This window comes from Chiloscyllium plagiosum, unplaced genomic scaffold (assembly GCF_037043375.1).
Source record: "Chiloscyllium plagiosum isolate Xiang-an unplaced genomic scaffold, Cpla_swu_hap1 HiC_scaffold_16, whole genome shotgun sequence".
In the NCBI taxonomy this organism is placed as follows: Eukaryota; Metazoa; Chordata; class Chondrichthyes; order Orectolobiformes; family Hemiscylliidae; genus Chiloscyllium; species Chiloscyllium plagiosum.
The window spans coordinates 35,779,460-35,805,471 of record NW_028270154.1 but is presented as its reverse complement, the minus strand read 5'-3'; the positions used below and the strand labels follow the sequence as shown (position 1 = coordinate 35,805,471).

Sequence of the window (26,012 nt, the reverse complement as noted above, 5' to 3'; positions counted from 1 at the left end):
TGAAAAGGACATTAATCTTTTGAGGAAATGTTGGATACGCTAGAGGCATGAGTGAGGAAGAAAGTTCCAATGTCCTTGAACATCTTTATGGTAGAGGACAATAGATTCTTGGCAAGCAAGATACTTACATGAGAAATGCTGGGTAAGTACAAGTGGAAATTCTAATCTTTATATATGGTTTAGAGTCATAGAGATGTATGGCACAGAAACAGACCCTTCGGTCCTGCTCCTCCATGCTAACTGGTTATCCCAACCCAATCTAGTCCCGCCTGCCAGCATCCGGCTCATATCCCTCCAAACCCTTCCTATTCATATACCCATCCAGATGCCTTTTAAGTGTTGCAATTGTACCAGCCTCCACCACGTCCTCTGGCAGCACATTCCATACATGTGCCACCCTCTGCGTGAAAAAGTTGCCCCTTAGGTCTCTTTTATATCTTTCCTCTCTCACCCAAAACCTATGCCCTCTAGTTCTGGACTTCTCCACCCCAGGGAAGAGACTTTGTCTATTTATCCTATCCATGCCACTCATGATTTTAGAGACCTCTATAAGGTCACCCCTCAGTCTCCGACGCTCGAGGGAAAACAGCTCCAACCCATTCAACATCTCCATATACCTCAAATCCTCCAACCCTGGCAACATCCTTGTAAATCCTTTTTGAACCCTTTCAAGCTTCAGAACATCAGGAGACCGAAATTGCAAGCAATATGCACGCAATATTTCAAAAGTGGCCGAACCAATGTCCTGTACAGCCACAACATGACCTCCCGCCTCCTGTACTCAATGCTCTGACCAATGAAGGAAAGCATTCGAAACATCTTCACTATCCTATCTACCTGCAACTCTACTTTCAGCGAAATATGAAACTGTACTCCAAGGTTTCTTTGTTCAGCAACTTACCATTAAGTGTATAAGTCCTGCTAAGATTTGCTTTCCTAAAATGCAGCAACTCGCATTTATCTAAATTAAACTCCATCTGCCACTCCTCAGCCCATTGGCCCATCTGATCAAGATCCCATTGTAATGTGAGGGAACCTTCTCCACTCCAATTTTGGTGTCATCTGCAAACTTACTAACTATACTTCTTATGCTCACATTCCAAATCATTTATATAATTGACGAAAAATAGTGGACCCAGAACTGATCCTTGTGGCACTCCACTGGTCACAGGCCTCCAGTCTGAAAAACAACCCTCCACCACCATCCTCCGTCTTCTACCTTTGAGCCAGTTTTGTATCCAATTGACTAGTTCTCCCTGTATTCCATGAGACCTAACCTTGCTAATCAGTCTCCTATGGAGAACCTTGTCAAACATCTTACTGAAGTCCATATAGATCACCTCCACACTCTACTCTCATCAATGCTCTTTGTTACTTCTTCAAAAACTCAATCGAGTTTGTGAGACATGATTTCCCACGCACAAAGCCATGCTGACTATCCCTAATTAATCCTTGCCTTTCCAAATATATGTACATCCTGTCCCTCAGGATTCCCTCCAACAACTTGCCCACCACTGATGTCAGGCTCACTGGTCTATAGTTCCCTGGCTTGTCCTTACCACCCTTCTTAAACAGTGGCACCATGTTAGCCAACCTCCAGTCTTCTGGTACCTCACCTGTGACTATCGATGATACAAATATCTCAGCAAGGGGCCCAGCAATCACTTCTCTACCTTCCACAGAGGTCTAGGGTACACCTGATAAGGTCCTGGGGATTTATCCACTTTTATGTATTTCAATACATCCAGCACTCCCTCCTCTGTAATATGGACATTTTTCAAGATGTCACCATCTATTTCCCTGCATTCTATATCTTCCATATCCTTTTCCACAGTAAACACTGATGCAAAATACTTGTTTAGTATTTCCCCCATCTCCTGCGGCTTGACACAAAGGCTACCTTGTTGATCTTTGAGGGACCCTGTTCTCTCCCTAGTTAACCTTTTGTCCTTAATGTATTTGTAAAAACACTTTGGATTATCCTTAAATCTATCTCATGTCCCTTTGTGCCCTCCTGACTTCCTTCTTAAGTATACTCCTACTGCCTTTTTACTCTTCGAAGGATTCATTCGATCTATCTTGTCTACCTGACATAGGCTTCCTTCTTTTTCTTTACCAAACCCTCAATTTCTTTAGTCATCCAGCATTCCCTATACCTACCAGCCTTCGCTTTCACCCTGACAGGAATATACTGTCTCTGGATTCTCGTTATCTCATTTCTGAAGGCTTTCCATTTTCCAGCCATCCCTTTACCTGCGAATGTCTGTCCCCAATCAGCTTTAGAAAGTTCTTGCCTAATACTGTCAAAATTAGCCTTCCTCCAATTTAGAACTTCAACTTTTAGATCAGGTCTATCCTTTTCCATCACTATTTTAAACCTAATAGAATTATGGTCGCTGGCCCCAAAGTTCTCCCCCACTGACACCTCAGACACCTGCCCTGCCTTATTTCCCAAGAGTAGGTCAAGTTTTGCACCTTCTCTAGTCGGTACATCCATATATTGAATCAGAAAGTTTTCCTGTACATACTTAACAAATTCCTCTCCATCTAAACCCTTAACACTATGGCAGTCCCAGTCTATGTTTGGAAAGTTAAAACCCCCTGCCAGATAACTGAGATCTCCTTACAAATTTGTTTCTCAATTTCTCTCTGACTATTAGGGGGTCTATAATACAATCCCAATAAGGTGATCATCCCTTTCTTATTTCTCAGTTCCACCCAAATAACTTCCCTGAATGTATTTCTGGGAATATCCTCCTTCAGTACAGCTGTAATGCTATCCCTTATCAAAAATGCCACTCCCCCTCCTCTCTTGCCTCCTGTTCTATCTTTCCTGTAGCATTTGTATCCTGGAACATTAAGCTGCCAGTCCTGTCCATCCCTGAGCCATGTTTCTGTAATTGCTATGATATCCCAGTCCCATGTTCCACCATGCACTGAGTTCATCTGACTTCCCTGTTAGGCCCCTTGCATTGAAATAAATGCAGTTTAATTTATCTGTCCTACCTTGTTCTCTGCTTTGTCCCTGCCTGAACTGACTGTTTGACTTGCTTCTTTTATCAACTGTACCAGGCTCAGATTGATCTCTTTCCTCACGATCTCCCTGGGTCCTCCATCCCACCTTAATAGTTAAAATCCTCCTGAGATGCTCTAGCAAATCTCCCTGCCAGTATATTAGTCCCCTTCCAATTCAGGTGCAATCTGTCCGTATAGTACAGGTCACTGCTACCCCAGAAGATGATCCAAAAATGTGAATCCTTCTCCTCAGCCATGCATTCATCTGCTCTATCTTCCTATTCCTACCCCCATTAGCTTGCAGCACCAGGAGTAATCTCCTTTTTAACTGCCTAACTCTCCATCCACAATCTCATTCTTTTCCCTTCCTATGTCATTGATTCAAGTGTGTTCAATGACCTCCTGCTAGTCCCTGTCCCCCTTGAGAACATTCTGCACCGTCTCTGAGACATCCTTGATCCTGGCACCAGGGAGGCAACACATCATTCTGATTTTTCACTGCTGGCCACAGAATCATCTGTCTGTGCATTGACTAGAGAGTCCTGTAACACAATTGATCTCTTGAAACACGATGTACTCCTCATTGCATTAGAGCCAGTCGCAATACCAGAAACGTGGCTATTCATGCAACATTCCCCTGAGAATCCATCCCCCCCCCCCCCCCCCCACATTTTCCAAACAGCATACTTTTTGAAGTGGGGATAGCCACAGAAGACTCCTGCACTAACTACCTACCTCTCTTACCTTTCCTGGAGTTAATCCATCTACCTGATTTATCTGCAACATTTCTCCCTTCCCATAACTGCCATCCATCGCATCCTCTTGCTCTTGTAAATTCCTCATTGCTTCTAACTGTCTCTCCAACTGATCCATTTGATCTGATAGGATTCACAACCAACGGCATTTATTGGAGATATAATCTACAGTATCACGTAAACTCTCCCTGAGCTCCCACATCTGACAAGAAGAGCATATCAATCTACTAAAGGCCATTTTTGCTTCATTCAATCTATAGACCCAGAAAATAGTGCTGTCTTATTCGCCTACAAAACATTGCTTTAGGCTAATTTAATACTTGTGGCTTATATTTTTAAGTTTAATCAAGTGACATATCTCAATAAAACATATAATCAAGAAAGAACCCACTCTACTCACTACTGCAGACTTATTGTAAGGCCACGCTTAAAATATTCACTTATCTGTTTCTGTGCTGTGAACTCTCCCAAACAGGTTCCTCCAAGATTAGTTGTGAATTTCATTGTTTGTTAATTTTCCCAGACGCAATCCGATGTCCAGCAATACATGAATTCAAACAGCAAAGGCAATAACTGCGCAGGTTCACTCCTGTGTCAGTTAGCAGTATGGGTTTCTCTCTCTCTCTCCTGCACTGACCTCACCATCTGCTTCCTTTATCAGTGCCTCTCCATGTTAAAAGTGCTATTGTTTTGATTTTTTTCCCTCCAAAGTTCCAAAACAATGCAACAACATATAAAACAGTAATTGCTACTCCTGGAATTCAAGGAAATCACCTCCAACAACTAAAATACCCGAAAAAAGGAGCAGCCTGTTACAGCCAGAAATTTTACACATCGTCCATCTTGGATGACCATTTCCTAATTTCACCACTTGCAAGAGGTTTCTCCTGGCCTAATCCGATTGGGGTTTATCACTTGGCAGGTAACATGTAGCATTGTAAAAACTTGGACTGGGTCTGAAATTTGTTACATATGTTGGAAATCAGAAATAAAATTAGTAAATGAAAGTCAGGCAGCAAAGAGAGAAAGAGTTAACATTGTAGGTCAATGACCTTACTCCAATACTTCTCATTGAAACAAGACTCCACAGGCGTATGGTTAGGTGGGCATGGAGTGGTTATTTCGGCTGGTTGGGGAATCTGGAACGCAGGGTAAAGTCTTAGGATAAAGAATTAATCATCAGGGACTGAGTGGGGAGAAAGGGTTGGTGAGCTTTGGAATTCTACACTGCCAAATGTTTTTGAGACTCCTTTATTGATTTTTCATGTCTCAGGGAATTGAGAGATATGTTGAAGCCCAAAATCAGCCATGATTGTATTGTTTGGTGGAACATACACCAGAGGACATATGGTCTACTTCTGATCCCACATTTGGTCGTCTTGTAAATACTATTTCTCTCCATGGATACTGTCTGACCTGAGTTTTTCCAAAGAAAAACAAAAATTGTCATCAGTTTCTGCATAGTACACAGAGAATATTGGTTTTCAGCTGAGTTGCTCTTTCTTTAGTGGTTCCTCCGAGTCAAGGATGACTTCCTTCCACTCGAGGAGTGTGAAGGTTTCTGTCGTGGCCGAATCGTCTAATCCTGGAGATGCAGACTCTGTCTTAAGTGGGCTGGGCGGTGTTTGATGAGGCTTTGGATTCTGTACATTGTTACTGTGCTTGCACTTAGCGTCCACATCCCACATGATGATGCTCAAAGTAGTTTATACATTTGTTATTGCTTCTGGTCCAGTTTCTGTATTCTAGAGCAAGCATTTAAAACATCGGTTGGGATGCTGCAAATCCTTCGGGAGGTTTTCAGGATGTCCACCTAACATTTCCCCTGTCCTCCTAGTGATTGCTTACCATTGCGGAGTTCAGAGTAGAGCACTTGTTTAAGAACTCTTGTGTCGGCATGTGGATAACATGTCCTGCCCATCACAGCTGGTCTTGCATGACCAGTGCTTCGATATTGGGAAAAGATGCTCACATTGAAATGTCTATCCTGCCAGTGGATTTATAGTTTTTTGCAAAGATGACACTGGCAATAACTCTCCAGGAATTTGAATGTCTGCTGTATATGTTTCTGATGTACAAGAGGGTGGGGACCACAATTGCTCTGTAGACCATGAGCGAGGTGCTGGGGTGATGTCCTCTTGAATTTTGAACACTCTGTTCCTCAGGTGTATGAAGGTAGCACTGGTACTGCACTTGTCAATTACTGCTCACACTGAGACGAGGATCCTAAGGTATGGGAGATGATTCACGTTATCCAGAGCTTGCTTTGGGTTTTAATGGTTGGGAGTCAGTGCAGTGAGGCAGGAGCAGGCTGGTAGAAACCCTTTGTTATCTGGATGTTTAGGCTGAGGCCCATTCTCTCATATGCCTTGGTCAATGCATTGATGATGATTTGTGCGTGTGCAAGTATCATCTGCGTACTGCAGCTTGATAACAGAAGTTGAGGTGATCTCAGTTTAGGGCTAGAGGTTTTCCCACTTGTTTTCTTGGTTAGTTTCGTTTCAACTGGAAGCTTTATGGAGATGGGATGATATGTCATGGCAAGGAAGATTGGGAAAAGCATTGGTGCAATGACGCAACCTTGTTTGACCCTAGTTTGCACTTGTATTGGGTTTGTGGTGGATCTGTTCGTGAGGATCATGGCCTGCATGTTGTTACGAAGTAGGCAGATAATGGTGACAAATTTCTATGGACTGCTGAATTTGAGGATATTCCAATGTATAGGGGTGAGTGTTGTTCTCAGTGCTTTACATGGGTTAGATACGCACTGAAATCATGTCCATTGTGTCTCTTGATGGGCAGAAGCCTCACCGAGACTCAGGAAGGAATTCTTTAGCCAGTTGAAGGTAGAGGAGAAGGAGGAGGAAGATTCTTGTGAAGACTTTTTCCTTGGCAGACAGGAGGGGAAATCCCTTTAATTCCCACAGTTAGACTTGTCTCTTTCCTTGAAGATGGTTGCAATTATGGCTCCTCTGAGATCTCCTGACATGCACTCGTTCCAGACAATGGCAATGAGGTTTTTTTTTTGAAGGGTCACTGGACTCAAAATGTTAATGCTGCCTCTCTCCCTACATATGGTGCCTGATCAGCTAAGTTTCTCCAGTACTTGCTTTATGTAAGGATAATGAGATCATGGATTCACATTAAGAATGCTTCTTGTTAGACATAGGGCAAACCCCTCTGCTAATTTAAACCCGACACACAGATGAGTTCAACTCACGCCATAATGTTAAATTTTGAGAGGTAAAGAATCATCCCAGATCTCACTACTTAAAGTAAAAATTAACAATTTTACTCCTTAAGTCCAAAAGAGAACATTAAACAACTATTTACAACTCCTTTCTCTTAAATTTGTTATCTCCCACTCTACAATACTGGTCCAATAAATTCCATCTTAAATTTACAGCAAATCAATTTCAAACCCAGTTGTCAATCTTCAGATATACAAATGAACTTTGTATATTTCTCGAGGTTGGCTTCTGCTGCACAAGTTCTTATGGAGAGGTACCTTTCAGAGAGCGATTCTGCTGGCAGTCCTTACTCGGGGGTACTCTGCTGTTCACTCCTTAACTGTTCAAAATGTCCAGTTTTATACTCCAAAACATCAGATCATTTCATTGGTTTGATATCATCCCAAACAGTAAACTTTAAATTTAATTGGATTTTGGTATCTGGGACATAATTTAAACTGATTGGCTGAATTTTAATTTTTTTTTGTTCCATGGCAACGCAACTCCAGGTATTTGTTTCAACCAAATGTTACATTTGTACATTGAAAGCACAGTGTGCTGAACAATCAGTCCTTGCTAGCTTCCTCTCTCAAAAGGTATGGTACACACTCACCTTCATCACACTCTCTATTGTTTTTTTAGTGTTTAGGCATGGATTCAACCTGCACCAAATGCTTTGTTGTTTCTCAGCTGTTGGATTATATTTTCAACCTTACGGTGGATTGGAGATGGCGATAGGTAGCATATTGCAGGCTGGTGTCAAAAGCCCTTGTGATGTCCGTCTTGGTTGAGAAGATCCTCAAAGTGCTGTCTCCAGCAGGCATTAACTACTTCTCAGTACTTGATGAGTGACTCTGTTTTTGATTCTGTGGAGTAAGTCCCTAGGTACTCACTGTCAATGGCTTTGATTGCACTGAAGCTGTGCACGTTGTGGTTGCTGGTGAGTTGCTGAGTTTCCTGCAGTCTATCCAGCCACCATTTACTCTTGAGGTCACAGGTCTTTAGTGCACTTTGACCTTCAATTGTCTGTTGGCTCATTTCCTCTTCCTCGAGTTTTGGTGGAGCTGCCAGTTCAGAAACGCCTTGCCTTTATGGTCCAGGAGATCCTGGATCTCCTGATCATTCTTGTCAAACCAGTCTTCGTGCTTTCTGATCAAGAGGCCAAGCTGCTGCAAGCAGGTGCTCACTATTGTGGCTTTTAGGGTGGCTCTGGCACACTGGTTGTTGCCAGGTTGGCAGTGAGGCACCGCCAGAATAGTTCTTTCTTCTCAGACTCTTGAGTCCAGCCAAACAGTCACCCACAATAGTTTTTTTTGCCTCTGCTGATTCAAGAGCAACAGGAAGTTGGAGGACATGGAGAGTTCCCATTGGCTGTTAAACCAGTGCCCTGTCTATATTTTTGGGTGGATAGAAAAAATCCCATGACTTTTTTTTTAAAAAGAGCTTCTTGCATCTTGACCAACTTCAATTAAAAGGTTAACTAGAGCTTAAATCCATGCTGTAGATGTATACATGCTATGTTTAGCTACAGTAATTACAAAAATAATATATTGCTGCAAGTGATTTCTTAATTAAATAAAATAAACTTACATTCAACAGATTGATTCAGCATGCAGAAATGTAATAAAGCATTATATTGACCCACTTTTATTGATACTTTAATTCAAGTAAGATCAGGACAAAATGTTATCATTAACTAGTACTTCACGTGCAAGTTATAAGTTTGACGATTCAACAAAGGAAGCCATGAAATTAAAGATAATATTCATTTATTTGTTTTCTTGACATTTTTATATCCCAGCATACAAAAGACAACGTTTTTACATTTCAACAGCATGAGTACATTTTGTTCACGTACAGTGAGTTGGATTTAGTAAAAGTTTAACACATCAACAGAAACTTATCTCCAATACCGTATTACACAGTTTCTAAAAATTCACGTGGTGGACTTTACAGATTCTGTAGAATGTCCAAAAACATTTTCAAATTAACTTGTAATTTAAACATCATAGAGAGAATAAAATAAATCAATTAACCAATAATAATTTTCAAAACTAACTGCAGACATAGCATACATTTTAGAGGTCCCCTACAAAACCTTGTATCGCCCACGGTTGGTTGGCTGGTATGAATTTTGCTGTAACAAAAGATGATAAATAATTCAGTTTTTTAAAATAATTCAATGTTTAGTTACAGAAATAATACATTCTGCGAACTATTACTTTTCTAAGCAACCTACAGCAAGAGGTATGCACCATTCCCAATTATCTAACCTTTCCTGCTAGGCCAGTTTTTACTGCTTTCCAACTTGCTACCCACTTCAAGACTCTTAAAAAGATAGTTCTTGAAGGAAAAATAAAAGGAATTTCCTCAGTTATCACTGTTTTGGGTTGTGTTGGGTTCAGCTAATACAACATCCAGCACAATTTTTAAAAGTTGGAAACAAGCCGGAGCTCATATCATAAGGAACCACAAATTCCAAAGTGGGAGCAAGGGGTAGTCTTGAAATTGGACAACTGGCCATTCAAATTATTTGTTTTTTTCCTAAACCAAGATAAAAAAAAAGCTCAGAGGCATAACATTGGAAGGTATATGCAGTTCTCCTAAAGCCAAGATGTAAAAGGCCACAAAGTTGTACAAATCTTTGCATGAGGAGAAAGTGAGGACTGCAGATGCTGGCGATCAGAGCTGAAAAATGTGTTGCTGGAAAAGCGCAGCAGGTCAGGCAGCATCCATAGAGCAGGAGAATCGACGTTTCGGGCATAAGCCTTCCTGAAGAAGGGCTTATGCCCGAAACGTTGATTCTCCTGCTCCTTGGATGCTGCCTGACCTGCAAATCTTTGCACTAACAACTATTTTCATTATTTGGGTATTAATCTTTATAGTTTTCATTGACCACAAGAAGATTAAAAGGACCAACTATCAGCTGGGCAAACAAAACTGAACAGTACACAGAGGCCTAGAGAAGAAATAAAACCCAAGCATTTTTTTTGCTACCAGTTAATTCCCACTTTTCCAATAAGACAATAGAGCAGCATAGAACTTATTTTTGTGAAGTGCAGAACAAGTATTTCCATTAAAAAAGAAAATTACTAGTACTTTAGAGTGCCATTATTAAATTAGAATTTAGAAAACAATTAAAATTAAAGATAGCAGGTAAAGGAAGATGCTAAACAAAAATGAGACAAGGTTAAGAGCAGGATAAGGCAAATCGAAAAGTATGAAAAGTCCAATACACATCAAAAGTATGTTTCGAACATTGTATAAACAGAAGTGTCCAAAGTAAGGTGAGATACTGGGGATGGAGAGGATTGTCAATTTGTAGATAAATGAAAAGAAACAATTAATCTTTGCTGATGGAAATAGGAGTCCAAAAATGGTTAAGAGCAAAATGAATAATTTTATAACAGGTCTTACTACAAAAAATCTGGAACCAAAATTAATGCAGTAATGATAGGACTGCATAAAACTTTAACATAAATGCAGTATGTAAATTAGTACTATGCACAGATTCAGTAGATGTTGGTATTAGGTAAAAGAAACACAAAGAAAGATATGGAATTTTTTTTAACCATTAAAAGAAAATATAAGATATGATAAGTTTTGGCACAAATGTTTAATTGTATGAGAGGATAAGACAGGGTGAACCATCAGTAACAGCTGAGCTGTGAAGGACAAGCAGCCAATGGCTACAATATTAAATACCGAAGAATTAGAGAGGAGGGGAGGAAAACCATCTGTTAACAGAATTGTGAGGTTAGCCAAATCATTTTCAGGATTAGTGGTTGATATGGCAAAGTATGCTGACACTTAAGACTGAGCTTGATTGCTGGATGAAGGAAATAGGTTGAAAGGATGAGAAGGGATGGATAAATATGACACATTTGCCTGTAGGAAGGATAAAGACCAAAATGGACTGCTTGGTTAAAACAGGTTGTTTCCATGTTGTGAATTTTGCGGTCCATTTGTACACAATGGCAAAACCTTTCCCCTCTAAATGATTTCAATCAAAAAAGTGAAACATATTAGTTAGTCAATGTGTATTGTTAAATAAAAGTTGATAAGTTCAGAAACAAGCTATTTTACTCATTCAAAAGATTAGTAGACTGCAAGAGATTCTTGTCAATATTCTGGGGAATGAATGGGTTTCAAAGAATATTTTCATTAAGCTGCTTACCAGTCTAATGAGTTCTTCTTTAATAAGTCTCGTAATCTCAGCTTTAGCTTTCTGAACAGCTAGTTCACTGGCACCTGTTAAATGGTAGGAAAGTATGTTACAAATAACTGAAGCATATTAATACCCTAGTTTATATAATTTGACAGCACAGACATCAAAACTTAAAATACATTGTATGCTTTAGCTGAGCATCAAAAAGGCAGTCATGGATGTTATGTGCAAATTCCATGTACTAAATAAGAAAGTAATTGTGCTGTTTTCAAGTCTGATACATAACCAAAGTTCTTGTAAGTCAGACTCCAAATAAGTTAATCAATACTTACTTTCTATAGCAAGATAGATTTTCCGCTCGCCTTCTTTGGGCTCTTTCCCTGGAGGAAAGTAAGTGCCTCTAATAGTGATAGCAGCTTCTGAATATTCACTAATCCTCTGAAGAGCTTCCTTGGAGGTTACCTTCCACCTGGCAGTCTATAAAACATTAGTTGCAAAAAATAAAGGCACGAACATATTTAAACATTTAGTGCATGTTTACATTGCTTACATGACGCAAAGGTTCTTGGTTTCTGAATTTACTATACTTGGTCTTCAATAATTGAATTTGAAGAGCAAATGGTTGTACTGGGGGAAATGAGAGAAATTTGGAACAATTAAGCTTTTACTGGGGGAAAAAAAAGTTTGAAGGTGTAATGAGGGAGATTCCTGAACAGTTTACTAGTTCTAGGTGAGTCATACCAACTGAAGAACCAGAGACACAGCATTGAATATCTAAGAAACCGTTACTGATAAATACACATGGTCAAAGCTGGTCATGTTGGTGTTCGAATAAAGGGGTCACAGGAAATGCATTGTCAGAATTATTGTGTATATTGTCAGGCCGCTTTACATGAAAGATTGAAGTGGAATTTCTTTTACAGGCTGACTGTCACCTAAAATTAATCACAGTAAAGTAATATGTTTTATATTTTTAATCAATGATGTGAAGATGCAGGGAACAACCATAGATATAATTGACACTATTAAAGCAACAAACCTCAAGTTGATAACCCATTTCATTTTCAAATTTAAAATCTATTAAAAGATACATTCTCACCTGTGGGAAATCATTGATCTCAAGCTCTTCCTCATATCTCTTGAACGATTCAGTTTGTGCATTTTCTGGCTTCTCATCATCTTGCTTCTCTGCTGGCACATAATTGAGTTTGGCATTGATCTTCTCTGCTTTCTGCTCTGCAATCGTTTTAGCAGATACAGTTGGGGCTTGGAGAGTGCGGCCTCTCATAATAGCATTTGTCGCCTGCTGCATCACATCCTGAATTTAAAGGGAAAAATTTAATGTAATGAGCAGCTGACATCAAAAATGATCCATAATATTATTAGGAACACTGCAAGTTACATGAAGAATGACAGAATATATCAAGACTTGAGTGATATGGCATTATAAATTCAAATCCCCACATTGTAAGTTCTCAGCCTTAACTCTGCTCTGTGAGGAAATGTTAAGTAAAGACATACTCTTATCCCAGGAATTCAGAAGGGGAAAACTGAAAAGAGTTACAGAGAGTCAGGGCTCGTCTTCAACAATGCTTAACACTGCTTAGGATCAACTCAAAGTCTTTAATGGGGATCTTGTTTTTCAGTCTTTTATGCTCTTAGCCATTGATAGCAATTAAGTTGAGACCCAGAGAAGTACCTCAACAACAGAATTCTGTTGTAATGTCTCATGATTGACCTTGGACTGAGGGACATGAAGGACTGAAGGAATAGAAGAACACACACTTGCACAATTTAAATAATATGGTGCCAATATATCATAGAGTCATGGAGATGTACAGTGGATTACTTTCCTGAGCTTCTCTCTGAACTATCTAATGGGCAAACAGATGAGTTAGCATCAGGCCCCTTCAATGTTGCTCGAGAAGCCCATGCATAGTGAGAATAAAGGATTTTTCTTTTGCCTTTCCCAAAGAAAACATCTGGATTCTAGCCAAGTATCTTCCTCAGTTCTAAAATAGTGTAGAAATTTTTGACAAGGTAAATCATTCCATTCATGACAGTACAGCGTATTGACACAAACGATTATTTACGTTATATAATCCACGACAGCATTAGTTTGAAATTCACTTGTATGTAATCTTGGTGTGGAGCTTGCTAATTACATTGCAACATTGGGTAAGTATATTTCAGAGTTGGCAATTTGACAGTTCAAAAAGTCTTAAACTAGGAATTGTAATACACAATTACAGTTGTCTCCTGAAATTCTTAAATGGACCTTAAGACCACTGATCAGAAAAGCAGCAAGTAGGCCATTGAACCCATTCAGTGAGATCATGGCTAATCTGATAATTATTAAATTTACTTTCCTGCCCTTTCCTCATAATCCTCAATTTTCTCATCAATTAAAATTGTGTATATCTCAGCTTTGAATATATATAAAAACCGAGCTTCTACAGCCCACTGTGTTAAAAACAATTCTGATTCACTACCTTCAGTGAAGATACTCCAACTGTAGTCTGACGAGTGCCTTGTATAATTTTAGCAAGTCCTTTGCATTTTTATACTCCACTCCCTTTGCAATAAAAGCCAACATTCCATTTGCCTTCCATGTTACCTGAACTTGGATGCTAGCTTTTTGTGATTTAAAAGTCCCAAATCCCTTTGTGTTGCAGTTTTCTTTAGTCTTTCTCCATTCAAATAACATCCTGATCCTCTATTCTTCCTGATAAAGTTCATAACTTCATATTTTCCCACATTATAATTCTTCTGCCAAGTTTTTGCTTGCTCAATTAACCTGTCCATATCCTTTTGCAGACAGTCATCCTCACCACTTGTCTTCCCACCTACTTTCCTGTCATGTGCAAACTTGTCTATAGGACATTTGTTTTCCTCATCCAAGTCATTAAAACACTTTGTAAATAGTTGTGGCTCCCACAGATTCCTATGACACTCCACTAGTTACAGGTTGCTATCCTGAAACCGTACAGCTCTCTCAACCCAACTCTGTCTTCTATTGGTCAAGCCTCTGTGTTAATATATTACCTCCAACAGCATGGGCTCATATCTCATTAAAGTAGTTTAAAGTGTGGTACCTTATTAAAAGCCTTCTGTAAATGCAAACATATTAGAAATATTGCTGTCCCCTTTACCTATCATGCTTATTACTTGCTCAAAGAATTCAAACAATTTTTTAGGCATGATGTCACTTCTGTGAAACCATGCTAACACTGCTTCATCATATTATGTATTTCTTAATGCTCTATTATTACATCCTTTTATTATCCTATTACTAACTAACATTATCCTGATGACATGCATTCCACTAATTGGTCTACACTTACCTGATTTTTGTCTCTGCCCCTTTTTATTTCTCATTAAGATTAAGCCTGACAGCTTTGATTCGACACTAACAATTTTCTGTCTGCTATATCAAACCCACCATAGCACTGTCTCAATGCAATGCAAATTTTAAGGACCTTGGTTGTACCTTGGTAGCATTCTCCCCACAAATCATAACATCATGGATTCTAACCCTACCCAAGGACTTGAGTATATAATTGCAAGTTGATTCTTCAGTGTATTACAAAGAATCAGCTGCATTGTCAGTAGTGATTTATTTCAGATGGGCGCAAAAGATTCCAATGACACTATTCAAAGCAGTGCCCTGACCAACATATATCCATCAAAATTACAGAAGCAGATTATTTGGACATTAATTTGTCTGCTGTGAAACCTTGACTTCGATAAACAGGCTTATGCTTTATCCTTGTGTTATATCAGTGATCATTACATTACTAACAACATCTCAAAAGAACTTTGTTGACTGTTTGATTGCACTTTGGGTACAGTAGCATTGTGGTTGTGTTACCAGACTTGTAATCCAGAAACCTATAGTAACGATGCGGAGACAGGAGTTCAAATCATACAACAGCCGCTGGGGAATACAAATTCTGTTAATTGCGTTAATCCGGAACAAAAGGCAAGTAGAGGGCAACAGTGACTATTAACTACCAGATTGTTATTAAACATCTCATCCAATTTTCTCATATCTTTAATGAGATAGAAAAAGTCCTCCTTACTCAGACCAAGTGCATAAGGAATGTATTCATTCCACCCACTGTCAAACTGAGGTAATCAAAACCTCTGCTGCCAAGATCTTAACTTACATTAAAGTTTATTTCCGTAATAATCCTACATTAACTGATCTACACTGGTTCCCAGTCAAAAAAAAAGTCTCTATTTTAAAAGTAATAGCCTTGTTCTCAAATATCACTTCGGGCATTTGACTGACTTCATCAAACCGCTGTCCTCACTTCCGATGCTCAGTGGTGCAGTTTTTCCAGTTTTCTGTCTCCTTTTCTCCCCAATAAAATCATGAAAAGATTTAATCCAAGGTACAATTCTACGTGCTGGTCTTAAAACAGAAATTTGCAAGTCATTTGAGAATATGTTGCATAATCCACATTATCTTAGGTGCAGAAATTAGCAATTCACCTTTGGATTCTAATAAGTTATGATAAGCTTATAGACAGCTTTGATTCGAAACAGACACCGGAAACAAAGAACTGCATTTGGCATCCAAAATAGCAGATGGTAAAAGGCCTCAATTAGAAGACTGAAAGAGGGGAGAATATGTGAATGTCCTAATGGTTGCTTTAGGATAGCAAACTGCGCACACATAGCTGTAAATGATCACCTAAGCGATCTGCATGCAGAGCATTTTGAAACATTTGTTGTTTTAAGATCAGATTGTTGCATTGAACCTGATATACTTTAAAAATCTTGCGATAAATATTCAATACTTGCTTATTAATTTTAACTTGGCTAATTATATCATTAACGACTTATTGAAAAAAAATGTCAGTGGTGATTTATATGTTCCTTTTTCTTAAATAAAAGGATGGTGGTTGATTCTCTGACTCAAGTTTGGGATTATGTTCGGCTTGGACTGGTTGGACCAAAGGGTCTGTTTCCGTGCTGTATGACTCTATGACAAGCCTTTCAACAGGAACTTCACTGGTGATCAAATGTTTACTGCCTACAGTTCCTTATGCAAATGTAGCAGCATTCATGCAAGAAATGAATAGAAAATAGCAGAACTGTATGTCCAGGAAGCAGACATTCCCATAAATAGTGTCAACTAACATTGCTGCACCATAATACAAAACAGAATATTCAAACATTCAGCACAGCACTGAACAAATATGCTTGTGTAGATTTTCATCTTCATTCCCAAGTGGTAATCTAGAATCCTGAATCCCATGAACTTTATATAAGCTGTCATACTTCTATCTATCAAAATCCAAGATTTAAAATCCACTGGGTTTTGTAAAATGTGAAGAATCCACCTACCAGATTATTGCTCAGAACAGTGACAATAAAAATCCACCCTAATCAATCCCATTAAGATAACATTATACTACTCACAGAGATTTTACTCAGTGATAATTTTCATTCATTACTATCCTGTTACACTTAACTTCCATTGGAATATGGCTTAATTAGCAACCTCTGGTATCTCACCAAATTGTCCTGTTTTCTCATTTCAATTGACAATCTAATCAATTTCACATGCATTACAACAGAGTTCAATGATGTCTTTAGTATCCTTTTTACTTAGGATCTCTGAATGATAATCATAAGCATGAAGCAAGGCTGATGATGGATTGCCCAGTCACATAACTGAATTAGTAATCTGGAGGTTGAGGTTCATGCTCAGGGGATCGGAGTTCAAATCCCTCCACACCAGCTGGAGGAACTTAAAATGAACAGCTAGTCTCAGTAATCGTAGCCATGACAACTTTTATTGATTGTTGTTCAAAACCCATATGCTTCACTGATGACTTTCAGAGGAAGAAATTTACCATCCTAACCTTGGCTGGTTAGGATGGTAATTTCAGGCGCACATTAATATAGTTGATTCAAATTGCCCCTAAATGGCTTTGCAAACCACTCAGTTCAAAGACCATAAGGAATCTGCAAGAAATACTAGCTCATAAAAGAGTTAAGATACCGTCTGCCTGGATTAGGCTCATTGAGGTGGTGCACTGCCATCCTAGCTGGGATAAGCTAACTCACCACAAATTAGGAATTCAAACTGGAATCTTGTGATTCAAATGGTTCAACTGCGTGATCTAGTGCTGAGTAGCCTTGTTCTTTAGTAATAAGTAGTTGCAGCTGCTGCTAAGTACCTTTACAAAACAGTGTATGAAGTTCTGCCAGGAATCACATATGCTATCTGATTAAAGATTCCGATCTCTGGTTCACAGCTAGGAACTAAATGAAATTAAAACAAACTACAGCGGAAATTCTTTTACATAACACATCTTATCCATTATGAGTTTTACTCACATTCTAATTCCAGTAACTATGACATTCCAGACATATTAAGTTAGCTGCTAATCCACATAAAATAGCTTGGTTTATGAAGAACAATTAAAGGTAATTTTACAATTATCCTTTTGCATACTTTGGTTTCTGACCAAGTTCCAAACTTCAATTTTATTGCACATGCAATCAAATTTTATAAAGTGCTAGTTAATATTTTGTACATCTGAACTCAAGAGTACCATAAATATACATCTAGGGTGTATTAAGACCATCAGTGATGCTATTTCTCGAGACGGCAGTGCAAAATTTGCCTTCAAGAATATGTAACCCCCTCAAATATACAGAACTATCTTCAAAACTAGCTGCTAATCTGTTCATGTACTTTTTTTGTGAACAGTGCCAAGATAGTTATTTTTTACTACAATAAGAAATCACATTTAAAGGTTAAAAAAAGAACTGAATATTATGAAAAACATGCTCTTACTTGCACTGTAATGCTTCCAGGAAAAGCAATTTACTCAAGACGCATTTGATCAAATAACCAGAGTTTACATTTCAAGTCCAATAAGACTTCTTCAGGAAATTGAGGGGTGACCTTATAGAGGGGCATACAATCATGAGGGGCATATTTTTTAAGGTAAGAGGAGAAAGAATTGAAAAGGACAAGAGGTGCAACGTCTTTTTTTTACAGATTGTGGAATGCACTTCCAGAGGAAGTGGTGGATGCAGGTTCAGTTGTAACATTAAAAAGATAATTGGATAAATACATGAATAGGAAACGTTTGGAGGGATATAAGCAAAACAGAGGCAAGTGGGACTAGTTTAGTTTGGGAACATGGTTGACATGGTCTACTTGGATCAAAGGTCTGTTTCCAAGCTGTAAGATTTTATAAGAGTTATACTGGGCTTGAAACATGAACTGTTTTGCTTGCCACAGATGCCACTAGACCTGCTGAGTTTCTCCAGCACTTTGTTTTTATTTCAGATCTCCAGCGTCTGTAATACTTTGCTTTTGATCAAATAATTAATTTGCCACATTACAAAAATGTAGCGACAAACACCCTGCATCACAGATCAAGTAGATAGAGGAAACAGGTCAGAATTTCAAATAAATATCTAAAGAAGGTTCATACATCCTATTACTTACCAGTGCACAACCCCAAGGCAATAGAGGCTAGAGAAAACAAAGTTAACCACCTTCAGTTACTGGCAAATCAAATACTTTGATAACCAACTGTGTCATACAAGATGACAAACGTATCTACTTTCAATAAATAAACTGAACCCTCAAAAAAACAATACGGGTGTTAATTCCTGTTCCTTTGTAGGACTGGATACATTCAGATTGGTCATTTGAAGGCAGAACGCCTACTGAACAGAATCCACTGTGTTAGGTTTGATGCATGGCAAGAATTATGCAAGATGACTCTACATACATTCTCTGGAAACAATCCCATGAATACATTTCTTCATTTCAATTGGCAAACCTGGTCAAAACCACTCCTGCTCTTATGCAGCTTTTCTTTCACACTTCCCACCCAACTTGTTTTAGATAAAATTACCATATGCAAAATAAATCCAGTCACAAAGTTATGTTGAATCATAGTAGCTTTAACCAGTTAACATTCCACTGATTCACATTAGACATCTATTACCTGAGCTTCTGCACCAAGATTTTTCTGGGCATTAATTTTCAAAGCCAACCTCTTAGCAATCTCCAGTTTCTCTGCATTACCAGCAGATGGCACTTGAACATTAGTGGCTCCTGGCATTGCCATGTCCTTTACACGTTTCTTGGAATTAAACATGCTCTCAATCTGTTCATCAATCTGAAGAAAATTACAACATCATAAAATCATGAAATTAAATCATTTAAACATACCAGCAATGATTAAATTCAAATATGCTAACAAGGTGCACATGGCAGCCTTTGTCCCAAATACTGAATTCCTATACTTAGCTCCTATACTGTCTGCAATACTTACATCAACGGCAGTGTCCTCATCATCAGAATCTTGTAGACCCAGAGCAGCTTTCTGTAGTTTCTTTCTTTCATTTGCTAGAACTTGTTCAGTCTCATCAAACTTAAAACCTTTCCCTGAAAAGCCACTAGACTTCTTAATAGTTTTTCCTTCCTGAGGAACACAAAAAATGAATTAAAATTAACGTGGCTCCTGCTTATTGCATAATGCTGATATCGGTTAATTTCAAACAATACTTCCATGCAGCAAAATATTAAAATTCAAAACTTACATTTGCATAACAAAGGGTGAAGTAATCTTTAAAACCAATCATGCACTTACTGACAACACCAACTTACTGCCTTTTGTTGCTCTTTGAAGTCATCCCACAACTTTTCCAGCTCAAGTGGAACAGCATTTCCTGATAATTCTAAGGCTTTAATTATATCACCTGCGTAACGGACTTGATCTTCAGTAATGAATGTATAAGCATAACCCTACAAAAAAGACAGCTAATGAGAAATAATTAAACTGCATTTAATCAAATCTACTATAGAGTAATCCATCAATGATCCCAGATCATTTTTTGTGCATTACTCACTTTGTTACCTGCCCTTCCAGTACGTCCTACTCGATGTACATAATCTTCATAGTGATTGGGACAACTGTAATTGATAACAAGAATCAGCTGTTTCACATCCAGCCCACGAGCTGCTACTGATGTTGCCACAAGCAATCGACACACTCCAGTCTTGAAATCGTTGATTATACTATCACGGTCATATTGATCAATACCTGCAACAAAATTTAAGTTTTCTGCTGTCATTTTAATGAGAACAACTTAGAATATGGTTGCAAGTTTAAGATCCTGAAACCCTAAAAAAAAGGATACATCAATTCTTTACCTTCACAAACTAACATAGAATAAATGATGAATGGCAGTACCATGGGTAGCATCGAGGATCAGAGGGACACTTGTCAGCCCCTTAAGGTATCAGGATAGGTGGATAAAGTGATTAAGGTTGCATATTTTATATTTACCTTTATTAGCTGAGGCACAGAGTTTAAAAACAGGGAGGTTATGTTGGAACTGCTTAAAATGTTGGTTAAGCCAAAGCAAGAGTATTGCATGCAGTTATGGAATTCACATTAAAGGAGGGAATGTGATAAGCAATGGAGAGGGTGCAGAGGAGACTTACCAGGATGCTGCCTCGGCTGAAGCGTTTCAATAATGAACAGAGATTAGACGGACTGGAATTGTTTTCCTTAGAGCAGACGAAATTGAGATGGGACATGATTGAGATGTATAAAATTATGTGGGGCGTAGATAGGTTAGACAGGAAGGGACTGTTCCCCTTGACAGATGGATCGATGACCAGGGACATAGATTTAAGGTAATGGGCAGAAGGTTTGGATTTGCGAGGAAAAGGTTTTTCATGTAGAAGGTAGTGGGAATCTGGAAGTCATTGTTTGTAAGAGTGGTAGAGGCAGAAAGCCTCATTACATTTTAGTATTTAGACATGCAGTTGCAATGCAAAGGTACACAAGACTATAGGCCAAGTGCTGGAAAATGGGGTGAGAATAGGTGGCTGTTTTTGATTGGCGCGGCCGCAATGGCTGAAGGGCGTTTTTCTGTACTGTAGATATGTGTTAAAAAAAAAAGTTGTTGAAAATCAAAGAATGGGTGAATTCTCATTATATCACATTATTACAGACAGCATTGTTCACATGTACAGTACTTTACAGAAAATTCTTTACCTATTAGGTGCAACAGAACAAGCCGCACATTAATTCTATATCAGCCGAGTTCCCTTCTTCTGTGCACTAAATTCACATTACGCAAAGCAAAAGCTACCTTTTTTTAAAAACATTAATAAACTAAACAGCACACTTCTGAATTATGTTCAATCAATGCGTCAGTCATGTTATGATACACCTCCAGGTCGTGGCATTGAGACAGAGGCTCAGTATGACCAAATTAAATGCAGAGCAGGCTTGAAGGGACAAATGACCAATGGCCTAATCCTGCTCTTAGTTTCTATGTTAATCAATCTCAAATTAAAAATTTCTGTAATTGATTTACTAAAAGTTCATCTCTATTGTCTTGAGTTATCCAAACAAAGTGTCAATAATGAGCAATTTGCCAATTTTCAACTCTCGTGACCAAACTATGAAAATTTCCTGGGAAATGCACAGCATTTATTATAGCCTTTCCTAATTATTTACCACATTAACATTGCTTAATCTTTAAAATGTTCTCTCCCCTCTCCCCTCTTCCCCCCCCCCCCCCACCTCATCCTTTCCATACTAGATAACAAGTTAGAACCACTGGACATGGAAATTAACTCTTTCTCTCTCCACTTATGCTGCCCCACTTGCTGAGATTTTCCATCACTTTATTTTGAATGAAAGATTGAAGAATCGAATATCAATGTGGACTAAAGTCATAAACCTGAAATCACAAATCGAATCCCACCTTGGAAATAGAACATTAAATTCAATAAATCTAAGATAGATTCCAGTGATGAGAGATACTGTTCTGACATAGTCCCATGGTTCCCTTTGAAAGTTTCGACTTAGGAATGAAGTCAGGTCAGGAGTAAATCAAAGCATTGCTTCAGTGATTCTGACAGCAAATTTATTTTCACAAACTTGTTCAGTTGGTGCTTTTCAGCATGTGTCTAATAAACAGGTGGTTATAAAGTTTAACATTTACATTTGAGTTTCAGAGGGCAAAGAAGGCCTGAACAAAAAAAGGCCTGCACTTTCACAGGCCTGGTGTCATTTCTATATATTCTAAAGAACTTTGTTTTATTGGAACCAGACTGTGTTAGATGACATAAAACAACTTACTCATGCCTCTTACTGAACTTTGCATCCCAAATGCAGCATGCACCACGATAACAATTTCAAGTAGGTTGTGTTCAATGTTTGAACAGGTAAAATAGTAGGTAATTATTTATTTGGCACTTTTACCTATGTTTTGTTGAATTGCTTTCAGCATCTCAAAATAGACAGTAAAAAAGCACAAAAGTTAAGATCGAAGATTGAGAAGAGATTTTTGAAAAGCAAAAATTGAAAGATACATGGATAATATAAACAAAGAACAACTAGTCTAAAATACGCAGAAAAGGAAAGCAAAACAATGGAAAAGATGATTTATGGAAGAAGGAAGGATATGTAAAATTAAATTTTTAAGTATCAAAATGAGATGACGTATCAAACAGATCAGAAGTCTAATTGCACGTATGTGCTACAATTTCTGTCTACCAAACCTCAGACTTATTTTTGAATCGAGCGTAATGTGGTACCTTGTATTTCAAAGGAGGATATACAAAGAAGAACAAGTACAAAATCAAGGGCCTTAATTACCATGAAAGAAAGAACCAATATACTAGCTAAGTACTCCATGTCTGAACTTTTCCAGGGTGGAAGCATACATCAATATTTTACAGCAAATGTGCAGAAATCTAAACATTCAACTTCAAGACAGAAAGAAACAAGGGAGGATTGAGCAAGGTCATGAAGTGCCATGCATGCTAAACTCATGCTCTTATCTATTTCTGTTCAGCTGTGAGGTCTGTTAATTGCCTGAATGATGCTCAGTTACTTCATCTCAGCTAAGGAAACATATGATAATTCCTATTTAGATCATTACCCAGTAACCTGGAATGTACTTAAAGGCTCAGTGATGATGTCCTTCACATTCAAATTGCCTACAAATACAAACTGGGAAGTAATCACCTTTGGTGAGGTACAAGGTGGATGGCAATAGATTAGCCATCCTTTCTGCATCCTGTATGATTTTCTTTCTCAGTAACTCACATGGTAGTCAAGACAACATTTCAGTCCCATTATCTTAGTCATTATCTGAAGAATGGTCACTTAAATAAGACTCAAAGCTATCATTGAGCCACATTCTTCAGTGTTACCTCCTTTACAAAGAGAACATAACTGAATATACTCTCCATTGTACCTCCATGTAATGACATGCAGGGATAGGCTGCCCTCATCAGATCCTTTAATAGACCATCAGCATGTTCTTGCTTGTCCACAAACACTATGACAGAGCCATTTTCTTGGTAGTGGCCTAAAAGTTCCAGCAACTTCAAAAACTTGTTCTCCTCCTCTATAACGATCTGTGAGACAAAAACAAAAATAATGCGGAACACCAGATTATTAGAGGATGTGCTTTTAATAGTCCTAAATCCCAGCAATCATGCAACAGTGTTAAACATCGCTCCTAATGCTCCAAAATCTGTGAGAACCCTGTTAGTTCTGTTGTGTTTCAAGCCCTTTCCTCAACACTGCCAGACTTTAGACCATACTCCAGATTCTGAGTTCTGCACAACTACCTCCTTGTATTCTCTTTAGTGCTGACAAACCCTTAAACTACATGCCTAGTGCTTCATGACTCAAAAACCTTCTTCAACCTTCCCAACGCTTGCAGATTTTAGGAGCTGTTTCAATGCATCACTTCTGAAATGTTCCTTGACTATCAGGATGCATTCCCCAGTTTCTTTCGAAAAATTACCACTTAATCTAGTTTTGGCAGATACTGAATTCCTATCCTAAATCACACGGCTCACCCAAATAAGTAATGAAAACAGAATTTATGAACATTTTTGGAGACTGTGGATTGGAATGTTGGTGGTGATGGTGGAGAGATGGCAAAGTAAGGCAGCAAGTTTATGTTCCTACTAATATTACATGACATAACACCCTTGTTCATATTAAACCTCCAAATTGTCCACAAGTAATGGCGTGGATGGCCTGCAGGCATAATAATATTTCTGTGAATGAAGCACATTTCCTGCACACATCATGTTACTTTCCATGACACAACATTCAAATTATGTTTTATAATGTCAAGGAATTATGCAAATTTCTACAAGTGAAAACATTCCACTACTAAATGGAGCCATATCATCTCATGTGGTTCACCCACCAATTTACTTTTACACTATACGTTCAGATGTTTACTGGTATTTATCAAGATTCCAGATTTTTCAACAATAAAATGGGTAAGACAAGACTCCTTTGCCGACTTGTGGGCATCCTTATACACCTGGTCCATTTACTGCCATCTGATTTCAGCTCAACTACTTTTATTTTTCTCAGTAGTGATAGGAAACCCATCTACCAACATAAATATCGACTCCTTCCAGCACAGAGGCACAGTGATGCATTGTGCGTTATTTATAAGATAACAAAGCAGCAACTCACAAGCCTCCTTCAATGGCATATTCCAAACCCATAAAGACAAGGACAGCAGACACATGGTAAAACTACTAGATGCAAATCCACTTCCAAACTACACAACAATCTAGCTTTGAACTGTATTTGCTGTTCCTTTACAGACGGCAGATCAAAATCCTGGAATACTGTCTGACAGCACTGTGGTGAAGCTGTACCGCATGGACTGCAATAGTCCAAAAGGCAGCTTATCACTACCTTCTCAATGACAGTTAGATGGGAACTAAATGTCTAACTTTGTCAGCAATATTCATAGCCCATTACATTTTTTGTTTGAAAAAAAGAAATCCAACTCATTCCCGCCATCAGAATGCTATATTAACACTTCCTTTCATTTGATATTGTTGTCAATAGTGGTCAAATCTCAGTAAATATACCTATTAGCACATCAGCCAAAATTCTTCAACCCAGTCTATTATTTGATTTTCTGCAATGCACAATTCTCAGTATCTATTCAGCTCATCAAGTTTTGTTTTAGCTTTGTTGGAAGTAGCTGAGCTTTACTGGAGATGCACTACTGCAATAGTGGCTGTTTACATTCATACTTATTACATGTAAAATCCCTCAGAAAAAGAGAAAGGCTTTATTTTGGTCAAAGAGAAACATTTAAACTAATACTAGATGCAACATGCACAAATAGCATCAACCATTAAAAAAAAGGACAGCGTTATTTTACTCTGCAAAATTGTCAACTATGGAACTAAATTGATTGATCTTGAGTGAAATTCTCCAATACCTACCACATGTTGCTCAACATCAGAGCAAACAACACTCCTACTGCCCACTTGCACTTCAATAGGCTTTGTTAATATTCGCCGTGCTAGGGCCTCCATAGCTCTGGGAAATGTAGCAGAAAACATAACTGTTTGTCGGTCTGGTCGAATGTTTTCTACTATTCGCATTACCTATTGATACACAAAAAAAGTTAATCTTTACAGTTCTTTATTATTTTTAGAACACATAACAGAGGTAACTTGTAGTTTAGACACAAGATTGTACACAAATCGTAAGAGCAGAAGTATCAAGAGAAATTGGTTCATTGGTCTCATTAGTAATACTGGTGAGCTTCAGATGCTGTTCTCCAATCAAGAGATGTTTGAGGTGGGGCAGCTGGATGAGAATGGAGTGGCTCATGATAGACTTGGGGAGGAGGAAAATTAAGGTGGCAATCAAAGATGTTGGCAAATGGTTCTATTGCACATTTCTGCAGCTTCTGATTCCAGTCTCCAACAATCTCCAGATATTTGTGGTTTAACAAGATATACATAGAGAGAATACTTTCAGCTATGATAGG

General features: G+C 38.4%; 1 protein-coding gene across 2 annotated transcripts in view; it reads right to left on the bottom strand.

Moving 5' to 3' along the window:
* Nucleotides 1-8,752: 8,752 nt before the first annotated feature.
* The window catches only part of ddx46 (DEAD (Asp-Glu-Ala-Asp) box polypeptide 46), a 69,528-nt gene continuing 52,268 nt past the window's right edge, over nt 8,753-26,012 (bottom strand). For both annotated transcript variants that reach the window (XM_043703462.2, XM_087995285.1), the window contains 10 exons: nt 25,459-25,623; nt 23,439-23,601; nt 20,064-20,257; nt 19,822-19,959; nt 19,487-19,636; nt 19,157-19,330; nt 12,268-12,486; nt 11,501-11,645; nt 11,178-11,251; nt 8,753-9,137 (listed from right to left, as the gene is read on the bottom strand). In XM_043703462.2, coding sequence (XP_043559397.1) covers nt 9,090-9,137; nt 11,178-11,251; nt 11,501-11,645; nt 12,268-12,486; nt 19,157-19,330; nt 19,487-19,636; nt 19,822-19,959; nt 20,064-20,257; nt 23,439-23,601; nt 25,459-25,623 — 1,470 coding nt within the window. In that variant the 3' untranslated portion in view covers nt 8,753-9,089. The remainder of the gene's footprint in view (nt 9,138-11,177; nt 11,252-11,500; nt 11,646-12,267; nt 12,487-19,156; nt 19,331-19,486; nt 19,637-19,821; nt 19,960-20,063; nt 20,258-23,438; nt 23,602-25,458; nt 25,624-26,012) is intronic.